We start from the raw sequence: 13,942 nt of genomic DNA on the forward strand, positions 1-13,942 counted from the left end.
GGGGTAGAATGGGTGTTCCCCACACCAAAGATCAGCCGTATGATCCCCGGCCCCTTCGGCTCCTCTAGTCCACATGTTGAAGTGTCCTTGGGCAAGACACTGAACCCCCAAAATTGCTCCCTGTGCTGTGCATGGGTGTATTGGAAGTAGCTTTGGATAAAAGCATCAGCTAAATTAAATGTAATGTATTGGTGCTTTACTTTTAGTTAGTCCCTGCAGGGTCGTTCTCTTTTTTACATATCAACCTCTAGAGAGGTCACAGTAGAAGGTCAGCTTAACAAAAGCACCCAAGGGTCAGACTGTGGCTCAATGTCACTCAAGTACTATTCAGTATATAAAGTGGACGGAGGGGTAATATGAATAAAATATTTATTGGAGTACATTTTATCTAAATTAGATTGAAAGAATAGAAAAATCATTTGCTATGTCAGTCTGCTTCTGCTTAATCTTTTGCTAGGATGTTAATAGCGACCTCAGTATAAACAATGAATCACATTAATTCAGAAATATTAAATGATTGAACATTTTTATTTTTTCACAAAATGTATCATCCAACCCTGCCATCTATCAGAAACTGTTGTAAAGTATATGTTAACGGTTATTTGGTCGAAGCTTTGAGCTTGTTGGCTCCAGTGTAACTTGGGATTTTTATATGCTGTCCTCTAACCTCTGAGTTACAGCAACATGGCACTGTTTACCCAGCGTTCATCAGAGTGTGCTTGCCCAGAAGGCATATGACACAGTTTTTCTGGTGTCACTTACTGTCCCAGCACACCCACACTGCTAAGGCATATTTTCCATCCATCCATCCATCGATTTTAAATACCCACTTTTTCTATTCTTGTTTGCTGGTTCTAAAGCCTATCCCTGCATGCCCTGGATAAGTGGCAGGCTATACCCGAGACAGGTCACCAGTCTTTTACAAAATGTGAAGCACAACTCCCCAATCTCAGTTTGTATGCTTCTTTATAGCACAGGCAGATGGAGGATCAATATGTTTCCGTTTGGTTTCTTGCTGCTGAAAGTGGAGTCATGCATGTGATGGGAATAGCAAGTGGGTTCATTTGTGCCTGTCATCTCGCAGGCAATAACCTTTTTGATAAGCCTTTTTTTCTAAAACTTATGACTAATCCCAATCAAGGCTAGTCAGCACATGGTTGCAGAGCCATACATAGGGTGAAAAAAAACAAAAGAGAGCCTGATTTCACACTTGGCTTTCTGTGAGTCTGGGACATGCTGCTTAGAAGCCACTTCCATCCCAAGCAGTCATAAATAAACACATATAAATAAGAACATTAAAAATAAAGAGTTCTATGGTGCTGTTTTGCTTTGGAAGTTTGGTATTTTGTATCAAATTAACTGAATCATGTTGAATACAGCCTCAGTAATAGTTCATCTTAATCTACCAAAGACAATTTCAGTGATTTGAACCGCCTTAATATTTTCCAACTGATTCAGTTTGACCGTTGATGTTTTCTTTCATTAATCCAGTCCACACTGCTTAGATACATAACAGGAATACTGTTAACAGAACCTCAGTGACATGAGCCTATCTTTTAGCATACCCTTAGTAAAAACACATGTTTAGGGTTAGTATATCAGGAACAAAATTACACTAATTAAGGCTATAGCACATTTTATTCTGAAAATGACAAGAAGGAAATGAGCACATTGTTGCTGCTTGGTGGAATGCACAAAACAGACCCCCCCCCAAAAAAAAAAGTTGTGTGACTTGATTACTGCAGAGGGAAGATATCTGACAGCTGTGAAAATCTGAATAAGAAAGTGGCAATGTATTGCATTTTTTCCTACAAAATTGAAGTAAAAGTATATTCTGTATCCAAAGCGACTGGGAATGATGGAAAACTAAACTTGTTAAGTCGAGTGGACACGTGTGCAGCATGGAAACTGTTGTTAGGGACATGGAAATAAAATTGATGACCCCGTGGCAAAAAAATCTCTGCACTTTCCATCCTTCTTATGAAACAGATCAGTCTGTAAGTGTGTAAGGGCAATAATTCTCCTATTTTGGTGTAGAAATTTCATCGATACTCAGGTTCTGGTGCTGCAGAAAAACAGTGGATAAGGAGTTGGGCAAATATCTTGGGTGAGAAGAGCATCTGACTTCTGGTCAGGTGTTCCCAGGAAGTGAAAGCTATCAGACATACAAGGCATCAGTATATACAGAGAAAACTAAGCATACATGTAAGCATGAATAGTCTGCTGCTGCTGGAACCGACTTGGTCAGGATTTGATCTGTTTATAGAAAAAAAAACAAATCTGGAAGAATACAAACTCCCTTAAGTCAGACTGAATCAATAAACGTGTCTGTGGTCTATGATTACAGAAAGAAAACATGTTTCCTTGGTTGAACTAAGGCGTCAGCTGCTTAGTCAAGCTGTGTTGCCGGGATGTGGTGAATAACACTTCCTGTCCAGTTACCTTCATGTGTCATTACTTTTTGCAGTAGCATCTTTTCTCTGTTCATATATCACCCCTTCTGCATCAAAAGCATTAAAAGCAACATCAAGCCACAGCATGAGAGATGACCAAAGCAGAAAAGGGCAGGAAGAGGGAAAAAAGCAACAGCGGATGACAGGAAATGAAGAAATGGTAACAAGAGGAACTGAATGACTCAGCTCTATGTCACTATCCTGGCCAGGCACCTGGGATGAAATCTGATGATGTCTAACCACCGCCTTGTACCTCATCCATATAAGTGTAACACGTTAAAATGATAAAAGAACATGTTAAAATAATAACATCATTTAAAACACTTCAAATAAAATTGTACAAACAATTCTAGCACATAAAACATGTATAATTCCTTCATGATAGTGGAGCTGATGAGATTGTGAGCATTCCAACTCAGCACTTCTCTGTAAGACATAACACAGTCTTAAGCTATCTTATAATATATCAATGCCAAATCTAACAGGAGATAAGAGATTGGCTTGTAATCTCACCAGCTGGGTTTATCTACATCTCCCTCACCAGTGAGAGCCCACCCACAGGCTGTCACCAACAGGACACAGCTGCATGGCATTGCAGGGTGAACACCAGCGGGGAATGCCCCTGCTGAAAATATCTCACATATGCTCATCCGGTTCAATGCCAATGAGCCTATACTGCAGGTCTAACGTAATGCAACAAGTCATTTGTACTGGTAATATGCTGAAGTATGGATGCAATATATGTAATGATGTTGTTGGTTACAACTCTGTGTATTATCAATATAGGTGGATGTTTTAAAGAGGCAACAGGAGAGAGTTAGTTATTGATTCCTTATGATACAGCAACTCTCCATCCGCTGCTAAGATTTCTGGCTTTCAAAAATTACTTTCCAGACCTTACTGGAAAGAAAACTCCCCTCTCATTGGTATATGAAGGTTTCTCAATCTCCTCCTCTCACTTAGTCACACCACTCACAAAGTTTAGAAAGCCTTCTTCTTGCGCCAAATACATCAAAAGCAAAGCAGTGCTACGGCTGGGTGATTCAAATTATTGAATTACCAATCTGTCATCAGGCTTCATTTAGTTTAGTTGCAATTTTAAAAACATAAATAGAACATAAAATAGAATTATATGTAACCAAGAATAGCTACCGAAGCCAATAACAGATGTTCAGCCATAGAGTATAATATAGAATGAGAGCAGAACGGACATTCCAATTCAAATCAACATAGCAGGATGGTCAGAGTGGCAGCCTGTTTATCTGTACCGCTGCCATTGAAAAAAAAATTCAATGCACGGTGATGAGTGCCATTTTCATTTGCACTAGTCAAAGTACAACGGAAGGGAGTACTTTACCGTCATTATTGGCACTTCAGTGATGCTTACAGACCATAGCATATTATATTGCTATCAACAGTTACCAACAGACTAAAAAGATATAATCAAAATGTATTCATATTGTGGGGTTAATTTACTCTCAAAATAAAGAAGCAACAGAGAAGCCAACATGAGCTAATGTCATTGCACTGTAGAGCGTGTGGGGTATTCCAGGCTGAATAAATACCAAACATATAAACACAAAATAGACAGATGTAGGTACTACATCCGCAAACTTCACATGTAGGGTCAGTGATGAGCGTGGTGTGCTGTTTTGCTGATTTGAGCATGTCCTGCGTAAATGTCAATGACCATTCAGATTGCCTGGCTGGATCTACTTGTTGTAAAACCACCCATCCAACCTAAATTCCAGTTCAAAAGTCCAGAATCTTTAAAGGCAGTTTTCTCAATATTCAGATTAATATTAATATTACCAGCAAACAAGTATTTGCTATGTAAAGATAGAGTGATATGTTCACATCCTGAGCAAAAATTCAGTCACTCTTCCTCTGTGTGTGTTGAGATCCAAGTTTCACTGTTGTTTGTTATGATAGACAGTCTGGCTGTGTGCATGTGAGTGCATATGGCTGGAAAAAAACCTTTGTTATCTCATCTTTTGGTGTGAGAGTCATGTGGAGGCAATCCATGACCACTTCTTTTCACTATTTCCAGTAGAGTGCCTTTAATGTGTGTATAGTACTAGAAAAAAAAAAACAAATATAACCCTAAGTAACACCATTTAATCATTTCTACAACTTAAATACGGTACAAGCTCTCTACTACACGTCTCCTAGTACCCATTTAGATTAGCCATCTTTTTTATGAAAAGGTTACTTTAATTACAAGGGTATATATTGACACAAATCATCATGAAAAGAGAGAAGGTGTCTGTGCTCGGGTAAGAGGAGTCAAGTTCTTCAACTGTTGTTGCAGGTCTTACTGATTGTCAATAGTTCAACAGTGGCCATAGATTGCTTAATAGCCCTTTAATCAGTAAGCAGCAGATAACAGCGCCTAATGTTTTTAGCCAATCTGTGTTCATTACACAACAAAGATTACTGTTCAAAGCTACATGGACTTTTGCTTTGGCATGGCCTCAACAACAGGAAGCTGCTATGATTAAAAAACAACCATGATATGAGCTGATTTAAAAGTAAGAGTGTTGGCAGCTCTTGAAGCCTTAAATCAAACTTATGAAATAAGTAGTGAAATAGTTTATATTTGTCTGGTTAACATGACATGTGCAGCCTCACAAAACCCTTGGTAAAGCATTATAAATCTGGATTCCACTGCTCATGCTTTAACCATCCTAATCAATTAAAAGGAATTTAATCAAATTGGGGTTGACAGTATGCTTCGACTAAATTGGCTATGTGCTTATTAAAAGCGCTTGCCTTTCCTGGAGTCCATGCTCTCTGAGCTCAGACATGTCGAGGGCCTTAGATCCATTACCTTCGAAAGAGGAAGGGAAACTAGGATACTAATGAAATTCCCTCCTTGTGCAACACACGTTGCCAGCATGACGTTCGAGAATGATTCAGACATTTCTGTGGTCATCAGTGTGGTCCTCGCATTCATCAATGTCCTCTATTAACTTCAATGGGACATTTTCCGACTCCTCTCGCACAATATAATTACTAGTGTCATATGGGTGGAGCAAGGAGAGCTTGGCTACAAGCTCTAGGTCTACAGGGGGACAGTGTTGTATGGAGAGTCCTTTCATTCACTTCCTGCAAAGTAATAACTCCTTGGCCCCTGAAACAGGCAACGGCACACACATTCACAGTTTATAAAGACGATCACATACCGAGACACAGTTTCATATGCACACACTAACACGCTGACTCACCTGGAGGTCAAAGAACTTGCTGTAGCGTCTGTAAATGATTTCTGTACTGCCATCGCTCCAGGACACTTTGATGATGTAAACCTAGAAAAACAAAAGACAAAAAAATAAGTGGAACATTTAAACTAACACACAGCCATTATTGTCAACCACTTGACAATCCAAACCCCCCTGGGGCAACACTCCTGACTCATGGTGCCAGTAATTGGCAGTGCTGTGACTCCTAGAGAGCACAGCATGAGGCGAGGCAGACAGCATGTTTGTTGGGCAGCATCGGGCAGCACTCACTGTCATCAGTTCACACGAACACAATAGTGACATCGCATTGTTTCAATTCCCAGTCCATTTGCATCACTTCCTGCTAAAAAGGGAGGTCCTTATCCTGTATGGATGCAGCAGATTTGACAATGCAGTTTTTCAAATATTGAAGCTCTTTATTGTGGCAGGTATTGCAGACGCACCAATGGAAACATCAGTTGTATGTGAAGCCTTCAATAACGTCACACTCAAAACGTATTTAGGGTGAAAGTGTTAGTAGGTAAACTATAACTAAACAATGGATCTATTCATGTTGTTGAGTAATGCAAACTCCTTATCTGATACTAAATGTCCTTTAAATTATGTGTCAAAAGATCTCTGGCCATTTTACAACACATATTGTAGCATAAATAATGTTCAGAGCAATGCCAGTTTGCCATTGTGAGTTACAATGTTGCTTAGTGATATTTAATTTCCACAACTGCAGCAACCAGTTGGAATGTTTCTCGAACACTTGGCCGTCCCCTCAATCGTGGCTGCTTTAAGTCCCTGAAAACAACAGAAAACAGCACAATTCATCTAGCTTAATCGTTAAACTCTACAGGCAACATTAACAGTTTATTTTGTTCTCTAAAGAAGAAGAAGGGTAGAGACTGGGAGGTGATGGGGAAACTCCCTGGTGACTCGCTGTGTATGGCTGAATGCTATTGGCCCCACTCCCAGACCTTCTCTGGCCTTACTCTCTCTTTCAGGGCACTAAAGTCAGATATGGCCATGGATGGACCAACAACATTGGCTATTTAGACCAGCAAGGAAGGCTATGTTCAATTAATAAAACATATTTAAACCAATGGAGTCATGGGTCACCTTTACAATAATATTAGCATAGTGGCTATTCCCAGGGCATTAACAACTAAGAGGGGAAATTATTATATACAAAGATGTTTCTGTTGTTCCTTGGTAGTCTATAAAAATAATTAAGACAAAATGTAACTCTCCAGTCTACAAGTACAACACATGATGAGGCTGAGGCCATATCTCTGAGGAAGAAAGGAAGGCTATAACTTTAGCTACAATAACTTCTCTGGTCAATGAAACATTAATACTGTCAATAAAATACTTTTATAGCTGTAGGTCTCTTGAGAATGTGATTTTCCAGGGTTTTTTTTATCTACAGGATAGGTTCAACTCTGGTGAGTAGAAGCACTTTAAGCTGCTTTTTGTACATTTAACCACACCTCCAGGGTTCTGGAAGATTAGCGTGTCCAGCAGCATACAGAGAGATCACCAGAAGCACAAAACAACATGGGCTGCACCACAGAGCAAACAGACAGATGGAGAAGACACGGGACCTCAAGAACTCCGTGTCCTTGACCACTAACACTCACAGTGGTATATGGTCTGTTGGCCCTTCAACCCAGGAATCATTTTCACACATACATGGATGCAAACCAACATATGCAAACAAGCATGCACATAAACGCACACAAAAACACACACCATGTACACGGAACTAACACAAACACCTGCTAAGGCCTTGGCTCTCACTGCTGGCACTCTAGATCATATGATGTCATACTGCATGTGTTACTTTAAATGGACTGTGTGCACTTTTGCAGATACGCTCGCCCACATGCATCCCCCAGAACGATGAAAGCATCATTGTTTAAGAACTGCAGAACAGCGAGCAATGGGTCTGTCTTTTCCACATTCTTATCTCCCACACAACTTTGCAGTGTCAGTAGCGACTGATTGTTGAAACAGGGAAATATCCACACAGATTCTTCTCTCCCTACTTGTCTCCTGCCCCCAATTACACAGTAATGGGAGTGGAACAGATCCCCTATAATGGCAAGATACTTTTCCTTATACTGTAGACACTGGTAATGAGATAATCATGGCATTATCACCTAAGATAAGGATATTATCACTGTTTACGTCTCCATCAACTTGACACTGCATAACTAGAACTATTTCAGTCTAATTATCAACAAAGTGGCTAAAAGTAGACATGTCTAATTCCTGTTAAGCCCTTAAGCAGGCATAAATGAAAACTGCAATGTATTCTAATGAAAAACCGGAGTAATAAAACTACAAATAACACATGACTTGTGTTGTAATGTTGCGGTCCTTCCATTGTTTAAACATTGCCGTGTGTGTTCAATGTGATGACCTTACTCTGTGAGTCATGCTTCCTGGTCACCAGTGCCTGTAGCAATGTTTTATGAGTAAATTGGAGAGCCTGGTGCATGACAAAGCTGGGAGGCTCAATTTGAACTCATTGGGATTAGTCTGGATGTTTTGTGGACTGGAGTGATTTGCCTATTAAAATGTTTTCTGATGGCACACACTTGGGAGCCGGCATTTGAGAAGCACTTGAACTTATTTTTGTTAGACTGCAGACTCTGGTGGAATTGGTACAATGTGAATGCACATACTGTATATAGGTGACATGTGATGATGAATTGCTGATAGTATGTATGAATCACAAGAGGGTCAGAGGTCCCCAGCATTTGGCTACCCACAACAACAGACTGTTATTAATCTGAGTAAAAGACAAGTGGCTGAGAAGCCTAAATCTTAGACCCAAATAACTGACCCATCCAACATTATTCACTACACTCAGAGACCTGTCAGAAACTTGAATTAGACTTAGTACTAACTCTTTAAGGCTGTCACACTTAAGTGCCCGTCTATTCTCCACTGTACGGGTTGCTGTGATCTAACAAATCTTTTTTTGCACTGACTTCACTGCTTACAGTCTTCATTATAAAAGCCTGATTGGTCAACTGAGTTCGAAGAACAGTTCATTTCGGTTTGTCTGGCAATCTGTAATTTGACACTCTCTTTGTTTTTACTTTACCCGGCAGGAAAAGAGGAAGAGCTGCAAAATACCCTCGAACTGTTGCTCACTTAAAGCAGCAAAGCGGCGTTGTTGTTGTTGTTGTCATAATGAAATCAGCCTTACGTAGTGTTTGTTGGGATTTCTCCGTTTCTGGACGTCTTGCACTGTTACTTCTTGCACGGTGCGCCGTGGCATGATGTCCTCTTCTTTTACGCCTCCGTTAAAAACAAAACAGGATCCCCGGGTGGGTTTTTTACGAGCGATCGAACCCGCTTGAGAAAGTTTACACGGCGACGCTTCTTTGTCATCCGCGCCGCTCAGATCCGCGACCCCCTGAATGCAACAAATGCTGTTTTTCCCTAATGCTTGCCTACGTCAAATTTCCTGTCCAGCATTCAGCCGCTTCAGAAGCCAGAAGTTAATAGTCTGTCGGGTCTTTGTTTCCCCCCCCTTCTTGTGCCTTGTCCCATCCCGCAGACGGCTCCAACCAAACTCCCAGCCTATCCCAGCTCGCCCACTCCCATTTCAGCAACCGGGGCGCTTCAATATGCTCCACGGACCAACCCTCAAGCGTCAGAGCAGACCACAGAGCTGCAGGATCACTCTGCCACGGGTTCATTGCATGCACTTAAAGCTGTATCAACGTTACTGGGTGTGAACATTATGATCCACATGTATCAAACATTCTTAATGTATATAATCCACAAACTGTATAGATTAAAAAAGGGGAGAGGACAGTGAAACTTGGGCCTACTGGAGAGGACATCATCATTACGAATCTTAGAGGCAGCACCCAAACGCAGCATCATGCTCAAAGGCACTTAAGCAGATATGTTGCACTCTTCTTACCCTATACTGTCATGATATCTCTATTAGGCCTACTGAGGACTAATTTTACTATTATTTATTTATGTCTACTCTGTAGCTACACTAAACACATATGGCATCTATTGTATTCTTTGAGAGCAAAGCATTTTTGTTTGTCAGTTACCTAGTGTAGCAATTCATTTTGTTTTTACAATTGAATCACTTTGATACATTACATGAAAGTAAAATTCCATAAACATATTAATATCAAACAGAACATTTTGAGTCAAGTTTGGTTTGACTGACTGATAGAAGTGTAGGAACTGATATATTGGCTTGCTTGTTGCACCTTCTATTGGTCAATTTGGGCCTACAGGTATGTTCAAAGTTGTAATGATAATTTTACAAAAATGTGTAATAGGTAATTATGGGAACTATAGCAAATCGTGTCCATGTGACACTTTTGCACTCATTTCTTGTGCATTTTGACGGCAACATGATCTGCTTTTAAACATGCTCCAAATAGTTGGGGTGTAAGGAAGGAACTGTTGAGCTTGACTCACTACAACACATGATATCATCATGTGTGTATGTGGTCAATGTCGAAGATGAAAGCTGTGATGAGATGGAAATTTGGTAATTTTGTTCCAGAAAAGTGCTTTGTAAGTAGAAAGCTGTGATTTTTTCCCGTCCCTATTAATATCACAAAGACCAGGTTTGAGATTTGAATGACAGTTTAGTTGCAAAACAGCTCCATCTTTTGGTGAGTTGTACTCATTACATTAATGTTGTATATGTGGCAATTCCCCTATCTGCAGTTAAGCACAGCCCTTGCTTTGGAAATACAGCAGATTGATATATAACGATGGCTGCATTATGGTGAAAATGTCAGGACTCAGAATTGCCGTAGGAAGTTATATGTATTAAGTATTGAGTCATGACATTATATCAAATTTAAGCTTGTCACATCCTGCATTTTACTTCACACTGGGTTATTGGAAATATAAACTGTTTTAAATCAAAAGCAGATATGAAAGTTAGAATGTATTGCATCATTGCAATATAAAGAAATCAACAGGGTACATGTTGCGTCTCCAGTGAACTTTATAAAAATAAACATGACATTCAGTGGAAAGAATGCTAATAATAACAATAGTATAAAAATGGAGATCAATGCGCATCAGTCACATGGCAACATGGGCAGTGTGTGCAGATGAACGGTGTTTGGCTTCCCTCCATGGCAGATCGATGGACTCTTGGTGGACCTCTGATGCTCTGTGTGCCTTAGTCACAGAGTGAAGCCAAACACCGTTCATATTCACTCACTGCTCACATTGCCATGACACAGAGCTCAATTTATATCAGCAAAATATCTAACAAAAATATGTTTAAATGTCATATAAAAGAACTGTTGAGTTTACAAAAAAGCTAATTTTCAGGTAACAGAAACTACTAACTTGGAACAATTATAAGGTGCCATAATTGTCTTTAGGCATCAGGGATTATACCTGCAAGATCATGAAATGTCTTAAAGCTAAAGACTCAGTCGCCTAATGAGGGGTTAGAGGTCATATGAAAGGTGAAGGGTCAGAGCCATCACACATTTGCAGCTCCAGGTGTGATGTGATGCCAGAGAAGTGTTCTTGCAATGGCAACAGATACCCCAAGGCCTCTCCCTGAGCCACTGGGCCCATGTGACGGTAAGGACGGATATTGAAGATCTTCACACAGTGCACTGGATAAGACAGAAACAAAAACAGTTGTGTGTATATTAATGCCTTATTATCTCTTGCTTGGACCTGTTGAAATATTGTTTTTTTATTTGCATACCCACGTTCTTCAATTTCAGGATATCAATGACTTTTTTATGATAGAAAGAGACGGTGCTAATGTAAAGATTGGCAGCTTAATGACACAACTAAGAATATTTTTTTGCTAATCTTCACATGTGAAGTCAGGTTATTTACATCACTTTAGCTAAATGTGTGACGAATTAGTTGAAAGAACATTTTAGCAGAAGGCTGTTTCTACACCACAAGGGAATTGGTGTGTAAAAAAGGACCAATGGCGGATCAATAAATCAAAATGATTATACTAATTGTTGGAGAAAAGCAAAGGCGTTTCAACTTTAGCACCCCCTCACCTTGGGCAATATTATTAATACCCAATACCTAGTTAATACCTCTAAATGCACTGTATACAATTTGTATAATATAACCTGTGTTGATGAAACGCCACCCAACAAATACAAAATGTGGAGGTAGCTGTCTTATAATTGCTATGTTACAATTTCAATTGGATCACCTTAGGATCAATTCTTACCATCTCCCTTTCCCCATTCTGCTGACAAAAACAAGCAAGCTGCCAACTTAGAAACAAACAACCTAAAAGTAGGTCTACAACTCAACACCATCATTAAATCCTACAGGCTCCTAATGATCAGTGTCTCAGCATTAATGTGGGTATCATGGCGAGGTAATGTGTCTCTGTGATGTCTAATCATGTCTGTGCTTTACCCTGAGATGAAAGGAGCTGACAGTACATGTGCTCTTCTGATAATACAGTCCAACTAGGGGTAGGGGCAGAATGAGGACTAATGATGTTTACTCGTCACTCAGGATGCACTCAAAATACACTCACTCACCTACACACAGACACAAATATACTGTAAATTGGGATGTGTGTGCTCTTCTGCCACGCTCCATCGACACAAACACGCAAACGCTCATGCACTGCTTTGTTCCGTAATAATGGCCCTTGGTGGGGTCATTACTCATAAACAGCCTTTGATGGGGTTTCATGTGCAGCTGGGTCCTGGTGTTAGAGGCAACCAAGAGTTTAATGGAGTCTTAACCCCCCTCTCCAAAACCTTGGATAATCCCTGTAATTCACTCCTTCTTTTCATCCCCCCCTCCCCAACGCCGCCACCATAACAACCTCACACCACCTTTGCCCTAGCCATGGCCCCATACTATAGATTACAGGAATTTACTTGAAGAAGTAACAATACAAGGTTACAGTGGCTTAATAAAACCTGTTTTTCATTATTTTCTGTTGTAGCAAATATCCATAGCCCCTTTCACAAAAGCTCTGCAGACCTATAGTTATCTAGTCTGTGATTAAGCCCAGGTGTCAACAGAGCTGCTCATTGTGCAGACAATTCACAAGGAGCGAGTGGATGTGTTGATGATGTTCCTATCATGCAGCTTGTGTATCCCTCCGAGGGTGAAGACAAAGGGTTATTTACATGAAGACTGACGGGGCGACACGTTTCAGGAACTTCTGCCACTAAGGACCAATGCCAAAATCATCAGACAAATTAAAGGCACAGCAAGAGGCTCAGTTATTTATAACCAAATAATGAACTGGCTGTGTGACTGCACCCATCAAGTCGTGCATCCTGCCGGCTGCATCCAGGCACCACCCCTGTCTAGTCTGGTTCATCGGGTGAACAATCCTGCATGCAGGACTCATATGAGAAAACGGCTCATTACTTCTAGACTCCACAAAATAGAGCTGATGTGCCCAGCGATTTGAAGTAACGTGGTTCAAGGGATGGCACTATCGGTCAGTCAGGTATTTGGCCGACCACTTTGGTCACGACTGAAACATCTCAACAACTATTAGATTGATTTCCATGCAGTTTGATATGTAGATCTCTTGACTTTACAAGAGATCTACATATCTACATTTTTTTTTTTTTTTTACAGTACAGTGATGCATGGCTGTAGACTTGATTTATTACACAGTCCTAAATAGTCCTAACCTTATTAAGTTGAAACTTACACTAACATGCTGATTGATATTATATTTTATATAGATTTGAACAGTCTAAAAGGCTGACACTTATAATTTGAAATGGAGATTAATAATCTCAAGAAGTTTCTCTCACTTGCTGCATTCACTTTCAAGCACTTTACTGACATCTTGACCACCTTACCATCATTGCGAAGTTTGACCCCATCAAACAGATTCCCAGCAGGCTCTTTGCGACTGACTGGACCCGCCAGAGAGCCTGAGAACGGAGCGTGGACAATACCATAGTCATCACACACCAGGTCTACTGCTTTATGTAGGACATTATCTCTGTAAGAGGAGCGACAGAAAATATTGGAATGACCCGTTTCAAGACATATTTCAAGGATATAAATTCTAATGTTCTTTCTATGGATGTCTGCCCAGTCCTACACCCAGAGACAGCTGGAGTGATCACCTGTACGACTTTGGTCTTCCATCCAATGAAATGACAGCACCCCTTAAATGATTACTAATGTGATAATTCTCAAACTGTTTTCTCTGTGATGTGGAGCTGCGATGTCTTCCTCTTAACCAGGTTGATCACACAGCAAGACATT

The 13,942-nt window shown here is 40.3% G+C and overlaps 1 protein-coding gene across 2 annotated transcripts in view; it reads right to left on the reverse strand.

The window, feature by feature from the left end:
• Positions 1-9,249, reverse strand: part of sh3pxd2b (SH3 and PX domains 2B) — a 39,961-nt gene extending 30,712 nt beyond the window's left edge. For both annotated transcript variants that reach the window (XM_083926922.1, XM_083926921.1), the window contains exons 1-2: positions 8,904-9,249; positions 5,681-5,761 (exon numbers count right to left, since the gene is read on the reverse strand). In XM_083926922.1, coding sequence (XP_083783048.1) covers positions 5,681-5,761; positions 8,904-8,975 — 153 coding nt within the window. In that variant the 5' untranslated portion in view covers positions 8,976-9,249. The remainder of the gene's footprint in view (positions 1-5,680; positions 5,762-8,903) is intronic.
• Between the last annotated feature and the right edge of the window lie 4,693 nt (positions 9,250-13,942).

The sequence above is a fragment of the Echiichthys vipera genome, assembly GCF_963691815.1.
Source record: "Echiichthys vipera genome assembly, chromosome: 14".
NCBI classification, from domain to species: domain Eukaryota; kingdom Metazoa; phylum Chordata; class Actinopteri; order Perciformes; family Trachinidae; genus Echiichthys; species Echiichthys vipera.